This window comes from Danio aesculapii, chromosome 10 (genome assembly GCF_903798145.1).
Source record: "Danio aesculapii chromosome 10, fDanAes4.1, whole genome shotgun sequence".
NCBI lineage: Eukaryota > Metazoa > Chordata > Actinopteri > Cypriniformes > Danionidae > Danio > Danio aesculapii.
Window position 1 is genome coordinate 42,925,890 of NC_079444.1, and position 16,633 is coordinate 42,942,522.

At 38.7% G+C, this 16,633-nt stretch overlaps 1 protein-coding gene across 1 annotated transcript in view; it reads right to left on the minus strand.

Annotated features, from left to right (window-relative positions):
- The window catches only part of LOC130235714 (acetyl-coenzyme A thioesterase), a 31,024-nt gene extending 15,536 nt beyond the window's left edge, over positions 1-15,488 (minus strand). Inside the window, exons 1-7 of the mRNA XM_056466136.1 lie at positions 15,208-15,488; positions 10,096-10,165; positions 6,242-6,302; positions 6,066-6,167; positions 2,357-2,501; positions 626-785; positions 76-195 (exon numbers count right to left, since the gene is read on the minus strand). Of these exons, the coding sequence (XP_056322111.1) occupies positions 76-195; positions 626-785; positions 2,357-2,501; positions 6,066-6,167; positions 6,242-6,302; positions 10,096-10,165; positions 15,208-15,376 (827 nt within the window). The 5' untranslated portion in view covers positions 15,377-15,488. The remainder of the gene's footprint in view (positions 1-75; positions 196-625; positions 786-2,356; positions 2,502-6,065; positions 6,168-6,241; positions 6,303-10,095; positions 10,166-15,207) is intronic.
- Positions 15,489-16,633: the final 1,145 nt, after the last annotated feature.

The following is a 16,633-nucleotide window of genomic DNA, read 5'->3' on the forward strand; positions in this document are numbered from 1 at the left end:
GAAAATACAGTGATAAGTTCATATCGCCCACCCCTAAGCATCTCTATGTCAGTCAGGTGTGTGTAGCTCCTGTACCTGTTCTGGAAGGTGTTATTGACCATGGCTTTGAACACTAATCTGTCACCAACAAATGACGGCCCTCGGAAGCGAAACATGTCCACAGCTCCGAGAGAAGGATAGTAGCCACACAGACGACTGCGAGAACACAAACACACACACAAAAAATGCACATATATTACACTCAGCGCTAAGAACTACACTACATAGTCCTGCAGAATTATAATTCATATTAATCAATCATAAACAGTTGTATTTCTTGGATATTTTGTAATAACTGTAAAACATGCATGATAGCAAGCACAACAGATGATGAACATATGATAGCAAGAACAACAGATGGACAGGATGTTTTTTGGTTGCTAGCATGTTTTCGGTGGTTTCCAGGGAGCTGCTATGGTGTTGTGCAGCTGACGTGTTTTGAGTTGTCTCCAGGGAGTTGCTAAGGTGTTGTTGTGCAGCTGATGGCATGTGTTGAATGGTCCCCAGGGAGTTGCATGGTTGTTTTGTGTGGTTGCGATGGTGTTGTTGTGCAGCTAATGATGTATCTTGCAGGTGTATCTGATACCTGGCTGCTACTGTAGCCACATTCTCCATCCAGGCCATGATCTGCCCTCCAAATGTGTTTCCATGGTGATTAGCGTGTGGCGGCAGCACCAACTCGATGCTCTCGACCCGTGTGAGCTCAGTCGACACTGAAGGCGTCACAGTTTTCCTCCTATACAATCCTGAAACATCAACAAATCCTGCTCAGCATTCACTTCAGCTGGTTCTGATGGGGTTCATTGCACCAGAAACAGTGGGTCTCATTTACTAATCATGCATACATGCAACTCTTTTCATGAATAAATCATGATTCATCTAAAACATTTGTACAAAAATTTATTTTAAATGTACGAAAATATTCAGGAACAGCTTAAGCTTAAATACAACATGTGCAGTATACAATAATTATGCATGCACGGGGCCTTCTAAGCATGTATAAAGAACCTACATATCTGTTATTTACAGGATGGGAGAAAAGTAACAAGATATTACAAATTGATAATGCTATATTATTATATACACTCACCGGCCAGTTTATTAGGTACACCTGTCCAACTGTTTGTTAATGCAAATTTCTAATCATCCAATCACATGGCAGCAACTCAATGCATTTAGGCATGTAGACATGGTCAAGATGATCTGCTGCAGTTCAAAGTGAGCATCAGAATGGAGAAGAAAGGGGATTTAAGTGACTTTGAACGTGGCATGGTTGTTGCTGCCAGACGGGCTGGTCTGAGTATTTCAGAAACTGCTGATCTACTGGGATTTTCATGCACAACTATCTCTAGGGTTTACAGAGAATGGTCTGAAAAAGAGGAAATATCCAGTGAGCGGCAGTTCTGTGGGCACAAATGCCTTGTTGATGCCAGAGGTCAGAGGAGAATGGCCAGACTGGTTCCAGCTGATAGAAAGGCAACAGTAACTCAAATAAGCACTCGTTACAACCGAGGTCTGCAGAAGAGCATCTCTGAACACACAACACGTCCAACCTTGAGGCGGATGGGCTACAGCAGCAGAAGACCACACCGGGTGCCGCTCCTGTCAGCTAAGAACAGGAAACTGAGGCTACAATTCACACAGGCTCACCAAAACTGGACAATAGAAGATTGGAGAAATGTTGCCTGGTCTGATGAGTCTCCATTTCTGCTGCCACATTCAGATGGTCGGGTCAGAATCTGACATCAACAATATGAAAGCATGGATCCATCCTGACTTGTATCAACGGTTCAGGCTGGTGGTGGTGGTGTAATGGTGTGGGGGAGATTTTCTTGGCACATTTTGGGCCCATTAGGACCAATTTAGCATCGCATCAACGCAGCAGCCTACCTGAGTATTGTTGCTGACCATGTCCATCCCTTTATGACCACAGTGTACCCATCTTCATAAAGCTTGTCATTAAGCGTGAATCATCTCAGACTGGTTTCTTGAACATGACAATGAGTTCACTGTACTCAAATGGCCTCCACAGTCACCAGACTCAATCCAATAGAGCACCTTTGGATGTAGTAGAACGGGAGATTGGCATCATGGATGTGCAGCCGACAAATCTGCAGCAACTGCGTGATGCTATCATGTCAATATGGAGCAAAATCTCAGAGGAATATTTCCAGTACCTTGTTGAATCTACGCCACAAAGGATTAATGCAGTTCTGAAGGCAAAAGAGGGTCCAAACAACTGAACAACTTAGGGAAAAAAATCTAACTGCATTAAGACGCCAGTGTACACTAATTTAAAGGTGGAGTTGAAGCTAACCTTTGTCTTGAAGATTGTAATAGTCCTTTATGAGGTTATTGAAGGCCTTTTCATTATAGAGACGGAGTCGCCGTCTTTCTGAAGCCAGTGAATGTTCCAGAATTTCCTCTACAGAGCCTTGAACATCCAGCGGCTTCAGAGACACCTGCACACAGACAACGGAGAATATTTAGGAAATTTGAAATTGTGAATACATAAAATATGAACATGCACACATTTGTTACAGTAGCCTAAATTTTAATTTGCCTTACATCTCATATCAAAATGTTGCCGTGTTTGTGTGAAACAGCAGAAATGCAAGATAGTTTAAAAGTATTACATGCATTTGAATGAGACTACTAAAAAAGTTAACCTTAAAATTTGTCCATGCACCTTAAATAAAATTATTAATTAATTTTATGTCAGTTTATGAAAACATTTACCCTATTATTACATTTCATTACTCTTCATTGTGACATGACCAGGGGCGGACTTAACCAATAAGCAAGGTAAGCAGCCACTTAGGGTCCCGGGGAATTAGGGGCCCCCGACCAATGCCAAGAAGCCTACATTATTCATGTAGCTCTTTTATGAATTTTCTATCCTATGTTGTAAAATCTGTTTATAACTGTTAAGATTTAACGTTATTACTTCTTTTCATAACCGGGAGCCCCCTTCCAATAATGGAACGTTCCATCTGTACCAACACCAATCAGACACACCTGGGCTAGCTAATCAAGCTCTTAAGCCATGGTCACACTGCACTTTTCGCCACATAGACTTACGCAAGCGAATGCGACAGACCGGAAATGCAAAGTCGCAGTTGCTGCGTTGGAAAGTTTAAGCTTGGTAAACTCTGACCTGCGAAATCGTGTGGCTTCATAAGACCAATCAAAGATCAAAACATGACACCACCGTACACCATAATTTTGCATACTCAAAGTCTAGTGTGACCTTTCTAGAAACACCTGTGCAGGAAAGTTGGAGCTAAAATCAGCAGGACACCGGCACTCCAGGACCAAGTTTGGACATTCCTGTTGTACATAGCTTGTGAACTTGTTTTTTATTTTTTTTATTTATTACTTTTAACTTTTTATTAAGAACATAAAGGTTCATTTAAATATTAAAATATAAAAAATATACTTTAAAGGGCACCAATGGTGAAAAATCTACTTTTCAAGCTGTTTGGACAGACATGTGTGAAGGTTTAGTGTATAGACCGTCATATTGGGGTGATATAAACACACCCAGTCCTTTTTTTCAATTTACAGCATAAAAACGGTGCACCAATTGGAGTGGTTTATAGATCGACCGTAACCCCACACCCACCTATATTGATTGACAGGCGTGCATTACCATATCCTCTGTTTGTTGTTTCACGTCCACCATTTTCAGCGCGTGAGTCAAAGCGATGTCACCAAAGGAACACCCTAGCTCTATTTTTAGATGCAAGGCTCATTGGGCTCAACACAAGATCAACATTCACGACATGATCGCTCTTATCGGCATCATTGTTTGTAGCTTTAGGTGGGTTTGCAAACCTGTGTACTTCTCATTGTGTCTTCCTTAAACATCAGCTGTTTCCATTTCCCGCCGTCCCAAAAGCTCCCTGTGATCTTAACTAGGTGCAGCTGTGTGCGCGTCCATAAATTGGAAATAACGAACGCAGCGCCGTGCATTTTAGAATTCTAAACATAGGTTTCTATCAGGGTACACACACCGGCGCCTCAAGTCGGCGGCTGTCAGCGGCACCCAGCCACGACCCAGGACACTTCATATTTCTGCCACGCCACAGAGTGCCATCTGAATAGCTTCATTTTAAATAACATGCGAATGTCTGGTGTGCCGTGTCGTGACTCTGAGCGGCGCATCCGGTGCCTCAGGCAAAGTTAATTCAGTGTGCGTGGTTATTAGTCTCGGTGAATAAGCTTGGAACTTTAAACTCGCATACAGTTGGGTGTAAAAAGACACAAATGATTTTGTAGTCTCTGCTTGGTCTGTGTCCGAGTCGTACATGTACAGCTGAATGCTGGGGTCCGCTCTTCGTACATAGATTACTCCGTTAGCTGGATTTGGTTATTGACAATTTGACATGATCCAAGATCGTTTAGTTCTTCAAAAATTATCTGAGACTTGTTGTCATAGCAACAGTTCTGGTAGCTCAAACCTGCTAGGGAGCAGGCTCATTTCATATGAACAGGATTAGATTGGGTCAGTTCAAGCAAAGATAATACTGAATGTACCGAATGCTGATATTTTCTTACAGTAGTTATATACACGTGGGAAAATAGTAAATTAATTTTTTATATATAAAGAAAAATATATATAAAAAGTTAAAAATATGTATTAATAAAACTTATGCAATCTGAACTCAGAAATAAAGTACAAAGACTGCCACCTGGTGATTCAAAGAGAAAATGTATTGATATGAACTTTTTAGATACAAACATGTACATGCACAATATTTAACTTAAAAATAAATAAATAAATAAAAATAAAGGATAATAATTTCTGCAGTGCACGTGTTTTGACCGCTAATATACCAGTGATTTGATGCTTCAAAAAAGTTGCGGACACCTTTACCGATATCAAAATGCTTTTTTGATGCAAAATTAATTTATGCAGTTATTCATTACGTCGATTACAGAAAACTTGAGTAGGCCTAGGCTACTATAATAAAGAAAATCTTCTCTAAATGTAGAACTAAATAAATTGATATGCATTGAAATACATGATGAATACTCCTGACACATGAAAGTGTAAAGCCTGCAGCTCACAACAAATGTGGAAAGTTATTTTCTAATTTTATGTCAATTTGCTCACATGGATAATTGAATATTAATCAGATGATGTCATTATGCTGCTGTGCCGTCAATCGTTGCATTGCTGATCATGATTTCGAGGATCGATAGATCTGTCCTTCACAACACACGCAGCGATCTCAGATCAGTTCATCCAGACATTTTAATCTGATACGCGAACTTGTTTGAAGAACCAAATTAGCCAGAGATTAGTTATCAAGATTAAAAGATCCAGGATCTGCCAAATCATCTTAGATCATTTAAGTTCGAAGTACGAAAAACAGACCCCTGGTCCTCTCACTCATGTTGCTTCTCTCTGTCTGCCTGTCTGTTGCCAAACACAAAGCGGGGGAGCTCTTGGCTCCGCCCCCTTGTTAAGTTGGGCGGGAAGTTGAAACTAATTTTTATGTGAAGCAACACACACCTAAAACAACTACCTGTGCACACGCCCCCAAAATAACACTTCTTAACACATAATTAAAAAATCTGATTTGTGTTTTGAACTGAACCTAAACTGGCACACTCAGAAGAACCATAATATTAATATTACATCTTTAAAAAGGGGTAAACTAGGTGCCCTTTAAATATTTAATATACTTTTTATATATATTTATTTAAATAGCCTACTTTTTAACATGCAGATTATTTTTCAAAAATGCTAGGGCCCCATACCTGGAATTGCTTAGGGCCCCCAAATCACCAAGTCCGCCCCTGGACACGACCCTTCTAAAGTCATCAAAATATGCTGTTTATTACCACTGTTTGTTATCATTAATAGAGTATCATCATCACTGTTACAAACTGTTGTGCTGTTTCATATTGTTGTTGAAATAAAAGTAAAAATCTTACTGACCCCAGTTTGTGTTTAGTATTGGGGAAACTCAGATTTAAGTGGTCTCAATAGGGTGTTTACTTTGCAGAGATATTACCTTTTGTGTTCCTGTTGGCTTTGCTACAAATGTAGAAAAGGCCACGCAAACTCTCTTTATCACACCGCTGAGCACCTCCTGTACAGTTACATAGATGCCCACCTGATAAAAACACAGATCCATTACAGTTTCTCCATTAATAATTAACACACTAAATGTGTTTGATCTTGAATTACCTCCATGCTGGTGTTGAAAGCCCTGTTCACTCTGGATTTGATACTGATGACCTGCCCAACCCTGAACACACACAGATATGATATGATAACATATACCACATAAACATATGATATTTACTGAGAGGTCACAAAAAGCCTGATTGGTTGCTAAAACAGTTGTTTCAGGAGCAACAAGGTGGTTATGTTAAAGGAATAGTTCATCCAAAAAATCTAAATTAGCCCATAATTTACTCAACCTCTAGCCATCCTTGCTGTATATATGTTTGACGAACACAGTCGGAGTAGTTTTAATGCTTTCCTGGTTCTTCAATAGTATAGTTAAACATTGGCTTTTATTTTGAAGCTGCAAAAAGTGCATAAATTCACCTTAAAACTAATCCATACACAATTGCTTCTTGGATTTAATCTGCAAGGTACACATTGTCTAATTTAATAACTAGTAAGCTTTCTCTCACAGTCTCCTCTTCAGACCAAGAACAAAGATTTAATATTATTTAGCAAAGAGTTTGATTATTAAGTCCATTTGTGGCCTTCCTTGGAATTGTGCAAATTTTGTTATTAATGTTATTTATTGTTATTATTTACTCTGTTTATTTCAATTTTACATTGTGTTTTCTTACTTTATATTATATAAATAGAGAAACGAATGGCAGTGAAAACTCTACCTTATTTAAGCTGAAGTATTGTATTAGATGTGCTGCTATACTAAATAAAAAAAAATAATAATAATGAAAAAACTAACCCATACGCCACCAGGGGGTAATTGCACGTCTTATAAAAGTGAATTCAAGGGCTCTATTTAACTATGCAAGCGCAATTAAGGCTGTGTCCAAATCCACTTTTGTGATTTTAAAGATGGAAAAAGCAGTCTGTGCCCTGGCGCATGGTCTAACAGGGTTGTGCTTATTCTCTTAATGAGTTCCGGGTGTGCTTTGAGCATAACGTGCATTAAACCAATCACAGTCTCATCTCACATTCCCTTTAAGACTCAGTTTCATCATTTCATTTGTTAAGCTCAAAGATTTGCTTCAAAACTATTTCTAAATTCCGTTTTAATTAACAGCAAAGGAATGAACAATAATAATGAAGTGTGCTTTATAACTCAATAATGACTTATATCCAAACATGTCCTGTTCTTATGCCCCATATGGTGATGCAGACGTCTCCAAAACCCCACAGGTGGACAAATCTAAACTTGTTTATATTAAAACAAATATAAATATGCAGATAATAAATAATACTGCTAATAATAACATTATACAAAATCAAACTGTCATGAATAAACTAAAAAAGCCCCCCTCCCCCGTGGTGAAGGCATGGAGGCAGTGGTTTTTATATTTATGTAGTAAATAATCATTTCTGTATCATTTTAATCCTTTAATTGTTTTCATCTGTAAAGATATTTGTGTGTTGTTGTACATCCTGTGTGTATTCAGCAATGTGTAAGCATTTGGACCTGCATAGGTGTATAACTAACTGGGTGTTTGCTACTTAAAAATGTGAAAATGACAGTTGCTCTGGTCTGAAAATAGCAAAAAATCGTGCCATACATGCCTTGCGCTTTCTGCGCCGGGTGTATGACAAGGCCCAGTGTGTTTTTGTCAGTGATGGTTGCTTTCAAAGTACTGCTTCATGAAGTTTCGAAACCTTTACTAATCTTCAGTTTCCAATCATCGGTTAATAATCAGTTAATAAATTGGCAGTAAATTATGAGGTAAGTAAAATTTCTGGATGAATTATTGAGTTACTGACAGGAGTGTGTCAATAGCTTTGTTTCCATCCACATATTTTTATGAGCATTTTGAATAATTCAAAAAGGCTTAATGGAAATGCAAAGATGCGCATTAAAAAAACATATATACACACAATTGAGTAGGATGAACTTTTATTTGATAAGAAAAAGTGTGCATAAACTGCAATGAAAACACTTTTGCAGAATAAATTTTAGCATGCACATTAAAAACAACCCAGGCTCATTCTGAAAACGTAGTCCCGTGGACGTTTCTGGAGAACGCGAAATACGTCCTGGGAGGTAAGTATTTTTGCAGTTTTTGTTTTCGCGAATCTACGAGGCCGCTGCGTGCACTTTTTCGTTTCTCAAATTTCTTTCGCGAGTGCCGTTCGCGCCCGCACTGCTCTTGCGTAAACCCGCCAGAGGTCGCTGTCGACCGAGCGTCTGTCTGACTGGCTGAATGACTGACTGGCCGGCCGACCAATCGACAGACCCACCCTCCTCCTTCCCTAAACCCAACCAATTTTATCGATTGACCCGCCCACCCACTTACTTCCCTAAAACCCAACCAACGATTTACAAAAGCCGCCCAAAAAAAGAAAAGCCCTCGTCCCATTTTTACCACGTTTTCGGATTTTACCACATTCTCACCGTTATTCACTCGTTCATTTTATTTTTTGGATTCTGTTTTTTCTTACCTGATTTCTGGAACCACTCTTTCCCCGACTCGAACCCGGTCGTCGTCATCTCCTCTCTGCGTCTCAAGTCCGTCGACGTACACAACGAGCTAACTGGACAAACTGGTTGTGGCGGGAAAGCCCTCCACACAGAGTAAGCTGTCAGCCGGTAAGCGCGAAAAGGAACGGCGTCACACCGCCCCAGTAGCTAAAAAAAAAAAGAAATGCAGCCATTCGTACCCCCGGCTGCATAATTCGCGGTCTCCAGAAACGTCCGCAAGACTACGTTTTCAGAATGAGCCTGGGTTGCTTAAAGTCTGTGATTTTGTTATAAAAGATCATTTCATGATAAAAATGTATGTGAATGGACGTATTAATGGACGTAGCAGCTTTTCCAGCACACTGTAAAACATCTGAAATGTTGTTTTGCTCAATGTAAAATGCCTAAAGTCCGTAATCACAGTGCTTTAGCATTATTATTATTATTATATCATTACTGCCAGAACTGTCTTGAGCATCTGTCTGCGCTCCAAAAGAGCGTCTCACATTTCCAAAAGTCAATAAAGTCATTGCATTTCGCCTTCTGAGGCGCAAGTAATTTATTATTTAAGTAAAAAGACTGACAAAGCTTCTCCTACTGCAAAACAAACGACATCTTTCTGTCTGATATTTGGCACCAGTTTATCAGAAAGTGATAATTTTTTTCTCTTTGACTTATTGGATAGAAATGCTGCATAATTTGCAAATCTTGTATGCGATATTAATTAGAAATGTTATTAAATAGCATGGCGACACAGTGGCGCAGTAGGTAGTGCTGTCGTCTCACAGCAAGAAGGTCGCTGGTTCGAGCCTCGGCTGAGTCAGTTGGCGTTTTTGTGTGGAGTTTACATGTTCTCCTTGCATTCGCGTGGGTTTCCTCCGGGTGCTCCGGTTTCCCTCACAGTCCAAAGACATGCGGTACAGGTTAATTGGGTAGGCTAAATTGTCCGTAGTGTATGTGTGTGTGAATAAGTGTGTATGTGTTTCCCAGTGATGGGTTGCAGCTGGAAGGGAAACAAATGCTGGACAAGTTGGCGGTTCATTGAGCTGTGACGACCCCAGATTAATAATGGGACTAAGCCGAAAAGAAAATGAATGAATGAATGAATTAGCATCTTTGAATGGAAACATAGCTATTGTCAGGAGTTTAAACTGACCAGACTTTTAAACACATGCAGATGTTTTGTTTGTTGTTCTCCAGAATAACTGAGACACAAGCTGTAGAGTTACAGCTAAAGGCAGCTAAAGTTATAAAAGCAGCAGCTCATTTGCATTTAAAGTTTAAAACACGCTTGCTTCCACTAAAGAATGGGAATCTACAGCATGGAATAATAAATGGTCTGTAAGGTGTTTATAAAAAATGCATAATAAAACCCCTTAAAATGATAATGGCCACATAATAGTACCTGACAGTCTCTTCAAACTGGATATCGTCCATTGAGGCCGTAACACACGCCATTCCTGCATGTCTTTCAGCTTAAAGACAGAAAAAAAAGAGAGAGATTGATAACATGCACCACTACAGCGTGTGGAAGCTCAAAGATGCTGTTCAAATGACCATTATTTATATTTGATGTGTCAAACTGGAGCAGAAACAGATGGAGATCCCATCAGAGAGGATGCATGTGTAAATCATTGATGTGGTCCTTTCTCAAACCCCTTTTCTTCCAAAAGCGGTGGAGAAAATGGATTCATGTATTGTGGGTTAAAGGTGGATGGATGCTAGTTACCTTCCTCGATCATGGTCCAAAGGTGTTTGCTTATCTGCACCAGCTCTGAGGGATCAATAATACGCTTATTGTTGTTTTGAAAACTGACACTTTTACCACTGTGGCAGGTCAGTCAAAGTCTCGCCGTATTTGTTTATGAAATGTATTGATCAATGTGTAATTTGGAGAACACTTTTATCTAAATGGACGTACAACATAGGAAATTTCACCCTTGAACCATTTAATTTTTCAAAGCACAAAAATTAGGGTAGCTTGTCCTGTTATTGGGGTAAGATGACCTCCTTATGCAAGACAAATCAGCTAGTGGTAGATCTAGAAGGTATACAGCAGAGATGCCCAAACTAGGGCCTGTGGGCCAAAGTTGGCCCATGGTAACCGTTGAATTGGCCCACTATCCCATATGAGAATGGTTTAGAGATTAATATTTCATATTTTATTGGTTTGTTTTATTGTTAAGCTACAAAAAAGCAATCTGAAAATAAATGTTTCAATCTAAATGGTGTAAATGAATCAGATTTAGTTTAAAATGTAAATAAGACACATAGAGGACAATGCAGAGACTTTGGTGAGTGAATCAAGGCCAAGGCAGCTTCTGCTAGACTAGTGTATTCAGCATTGAACTCTACTGTGTTATAAATTCGCTTGTTTATGTTTTTATTACAATAAGTTATAATTAAAAAGGTTATACTGCGTTAGTTAATACCGTTTAAAGTAATGTTTTCTATTTTTTTTCATATTATGAAAGGAATTAGGCAACATTCATGTAAAATAGTTTGGTATATTTATCTTTGGCCCACGGCTATCAATGGTTTTTGGTTTTTTGGCACTTCATACAAAAAAGTTTGGCCACCCCTGGGATACAGCTATGGCGTGCCCAAATCAATTTAGTATACATGTTATAACACTGTTCAATAGCGCTCCACGATATATGGTTTCAGCATGGATATCACAATGTGATCATTCACAACAATCACATCTGCAATGTCGAGCTTCAGAAACTTGAGTGCAATTATAGCTGAGCAAAAACCATATTGTTGAGTGATTGTGGAGTTTAACCTTAATAGTGTGAAAGAGTGCTTGTTTGCTATGTTTTTAAGGCCTATGATCGTAAGATTGCAAGCGGATTTAAATCATTTGTGTACAAGAAATTGAAACAATAAAATGAATTGCATTTAACTTTTATACAATGAAGACTAGAGGTGACACAGTGGCATAGTGGTTAGCACTGTCGCCTCACAGCAAGATGGTCGCTGGTTCGAGTCCTGGCTGGGTCAGTTGACATTTCTGTGTGAAGTTTGCATGTTCTCCCCGTGTTGGCGTGGGTTTCCTCCAGGTTCTCCGGTTTCCCCCACAGTCCAAACACATGCGCTATAGGGGAATTGATTAAATAAATTGGCCGTAGTGTACGAGTATGTGAGTGTATGGGTGTTTTCCAGTACTGGGTTGCAGCTGGAAGGGCATTCGCTGTGTAAAACATTTGCTGGATTCCGTTGTGGCGATCCCTGATGAATAAAGAGACTAAGCCAAAGGAAAATGAATGAATTTTAGAAAATGTCACCAAACAAACATCAAACATTGTTTTTTTCCGCTGTTAAAATGGTGACTGGGTCATTTTAAGTCAACAGGAGGGTTAAAGAAACCAAACGCACATTTTGCATGAGCTCCATCTTCATACGGTCACTCACCTGTCAGACAGGTGGTGGTGTCCATCTACTTAGTGTAATGGGGTGACCCCCAAAGGGGAGGGGTTTCCCATTATATGTAGGTGAATGAAGTCAGAAATTAAGCTCAGGGCCCCTTTAAAAGTGCGGAGGTTTCCCTTTGCTTCTGTTTCTCTCTGGCATGGAATAGTGGCGGTGTGTTGATTGCGTCCTAACTTTTGATGTGCGTTAAGCATTAAGCGTCAAGCATTAAGCCTGCAGCATTCATAGAAACCTGTATAAGGTTGGATTTCCTCTCTAGTTCTCCTTCTTCTTCATGGGCCTGAGTAAGTGCAATTGCATCAGCGTGCGACAGGGTATGTTTCTGTTTATGTCTCCGGTTATTTAGTGATTTCTAGTGCTGTTAATTAATAGTAAATTGTTCTTTCAGTGGTATCCATGTGTGATCGGTGGGTTACTCACCACTTGTGTTGATAGCCAGTTAACTGTGTTGCGGGTAAGTTCTCATCAGAAAGTGTGTAAGTGTTTTTATTTAGAAATGTGATTAGAAACTTTTACATGTAAATAATGATTATTGAACGGTTGTTTTATAGAGATTCCCCGTTGCGGTTTTGCTGCTGTCTGGCGACTCAATTGTGCTACGGAGAAGCGATTCGTTTTTCTTCTCTGGCACCTGATTGTGTGTGACCCGGTCGCATTAAGGCAGAGTGTGTGGTTGCGTGTGTGTGTGTGTGTGTGTGCGCGTATGGTCTGAGGGTGTGCTTATTTTTTTGATGTGGGTGCGTTTGCTAGCATGCGTGTATGTGTGTGCGTGCTTTGATCTATATATCTGGTGGGTTTGTATTTTGTTTGTGTAAACTGTGAATGGCTGCTGTTATTGTTCATCTTCTTCAATTTCGATATTAACAGCAAGGATTACCTTATTTGGGGAGGGCTGTTTTATTTTGGCTTTGTTTGTTATGCGGGGTGGTTTATTTTGAGTGTGCGTTAGTTTATCTTTCTTTAATAGTAACTAGGCCCACGTGGAATCTGCGCGCGCAGAACTCTGCAGATTTTTAGCCCATCATTAATTCTGTTTATTTACTTGAGTAAATGTGTGTAAATCTATATTTATGCAGTTTTTTTAATTAATTAAAGTAATATTATTAACTACTATGAAAATATTCATCTGATTTATGTAGAATACAGTCTGTACAGTAATACTTTCTGTCTTTTAGTAGAGATATTATATGAGAGACTTGCTTTGTTTACCAAATAAATAGAATCTAATTGGATTTGCATTTTAAACATTAAATAAAAGTTATTATTTCATATTATTGATCCTCAGAAGTGGTAATACCCAAACATCTAGTGGAAAAAAGTAGGCATACTGAGTATACGTGCGTATAGCACAGACTACACCACTGGGTATAACCAATTGTTTCTATGATAGTCATGATGTATAAATAATCTTTTAAAAGAGCACTTATCATCATTAGTGTGTGCTTCTCCACAGTGTTGTCTGTATCTTTAAAATGCGCTTGAGTGTTCACTGGATTCTGATTGGCTGTCAAGTGTTTCATTGCTCATCAGTAGGAATTACGCTGATTTTCCGCTGATTTCCACAGATTTGTAGCCCATCATTAATTGTGTTTATTTACTTGTGTAAATGTGTGTAAATTCATATTTATTCAGTTTTTAAATTAATTACAGTAATATTGTTGACTAATATTAAAATATTCATCTGATTTATGTACAATACAGTCTGTACAGTAATATTTTCTGTCTTTTAGTAGAGATATTATAGGAGAGACTTGCTTTGTTTACCAAATAAAGTGAATCTAATTGGATTTGCATTTTAAACATTAAATAAAAGTTAAAAAGATATTATTATTTCATATATTAAGGTTTTAGTTATAATACTCCCAAAATAATTCAGCAGAAATCTGCAGATTTTTACCAAAATTCTCAGCAGAAATAGCAAAAAAACGTCCGCAGATTCAGTCTGGCCCTAGTAGTAAGGAGTGTGCTTTTGTTTTGAAGGTTTTGTTTGTATTGAAGTGTTGGGTTGTGTTTTTTCCTTTTTCTTTTCTTTATCTTTCCCAAATGTTGGTATATCCTGTGTAATATTGAGTGTGATTTATCAGTGGCCACTGACAACTATTATACAAAACAGAATCGTATTGTTTTGACTCATTGTGCGCGATTGTATGTTTTCTATGAATACATTTTAAAAACTATTTAAGTGTCTAATAAAAGAAGATTGTTTGTACACCTCTCTGCTTGATACTTCCATTTATTTGGAGAAAACCTGAAGTTGTGGGAACTGAGAAAGTCCATCTGTATTTTATTATATTTAATAAAGTACAGGCCCCGGACACATTAGCAAGACACAATTTATAATAGTTAAAGCAGCAAATAATTATTGTGTGTGTTGGAGTATGTGTGTTGGAGTAGTGTGCCTACTATAAATAATACTATTTGTGGTGTAAAAATGGTTTTATATCTGGCAGGTCAAAATTGACCCAAAGGACAACTGTTGTGCTCTAAATGTGTACAGCCTTCATGAAAAAATTTTAATAGAAAATAAATTATTTTTTACAATCATTTTAGTCAAACGTCACCAAACTTCAAGATGAATAAAACTATTTATTAAAAATAATTATTGTGTGTGTGCCAGCACTCTTTGTGGTGTAAAAACTGTAATACTTCAAATTCTCTAAATGTGCACAGCCTTCATCAAAATATGAAAATATATAATGTTTTTTTATTATCTCGGCATTGTTTGTCACCAAACAAACACCAAACATTGTTGTATATCTATTGTTAATATGATGACCGGTTCATTTTTGACCTGTAAGTCAGGGTAAATGGACGAAAGTGAAGGGGAAGAAATAAATTCATTGAAGATTTGCCCTTCAGTGTTTGGGCTTTCAGCAGTGACATTTACATTAGACTGAACTAAACTGAACTTCAACTCTGAAAACTGGACTGAAGCAGTTCTAATTCACCAGAACTTCTATATTACCCATCTATATTACTGCTTTGACACAATCTACTTTGTAAAAGCACTAGAGAGATAAAGATTAATTGAACCAAACGCACATTTTGCATGAGCCCTATCCACATTCCACATACAGTCACTCACCTGCCAGACAGGCGGTGGTGTCCATCCACTTGAGCAGCTGCCCGGCGCCCAGCTCGCCCTGATGGTTAGCATGGCAGGGCAGGATGGACTGGCACATCTGCACCTCCACCGGGCCGAACCCGCTCCTGTTCTTCCGGTGCCCGTCCGTCGGTTGGCAGTTCTGGTCCATGATGGATCCTCAAGTGTTGCAGTGGTCAGTATTGTCCAGCTCTTATTAGGGCCGGTGGCAGCAGGTCACCTCACCTCTGGCCAACTTGGACGGTCTGCAGCACCAAAACACCTGAGCCACATATTTCCACATCACCTGCGTCATTACACAACACAGATTGTGATGTAATCGACGAGCGTGTGTGTTTTATTGACTTGTTTTATGCCTGCGGGTCATAAAGCTGCTGATGTATAATTTGATAGCAGATGCTGGAGGTCCAAAATAAGACACTAAAGTAATCAACTGTAGTATAAACGACGACTTAACGTATTTTAAGCGCCATTACAAATACAATTACATCAATGACGATCAATATAGCTAATATTAACGTCAACAGAATTGCTATGGTGTTAGTCGCGACTGTATCTCATTTTAAGCGCGCGCTTCGCATTTGTTCTGTCAATAAATTAGCAGTGAATGTTTTAATACTGCGAAAAATGTGAAATAATTGCTCATAAACGTGGTATGAACGCTGGTAGTCCTATTAAAATTCCAGTTACAGAGCGTTTGTTCTTCTGCAGTTATGTTCGCGGTCTTTACAGCAGGGAAGATTCTGATTGGTTCTCTAACGGGATGGCCCATACCATTATACTTTCTCTAGTCCCATAATACAGTATTTTAATCGACTAGCGTTTGTTTTTTATTGACTTGTTTATAGGTCATAAAGCAGCTGATGTTGAATTGGATAGCATAATTGAGGAGCTGGAAGTCCAAAATAAGACATTATGATCAATTGTTAGCAGTGATTTTAGACTAAACATCAACTTAATAACGTATTTTATTTTAAGCGCCTGCTTCGGTTTTGTTAGTTCTGTCAAAAATTAAGTGGTGAATGTTAACATTTCGCGAAAACTGTGAAATAATTGCTCTGAACCATGGTATACACGTCCAAAGGTCTGTTTAAAGCCCAATTACATCAACCACAATTAGTATATCCAATATTAACGACAATGGAAGTTACTCAGAGAGCTTTGTTGATTTTGTAGTTTAGTTCGGCGCATTTCCTATGTTCGCGGTCTTTAAAACAGAGAAGATTTTGATTGGCTCTCAAATGGGATGGGCCATACCATTTTACTTTTCCCATAATACAGTCTTTTAATCGACGAGCCTGTGTGTTTTGTTGACTTGTTTATGTCTGCAGGTTATAAAGCTGCTGATGTATAATTTGATAGCAAAAAAGGAGCTGGAAGTCCAAAATAAGACATTTTAATCATTTGT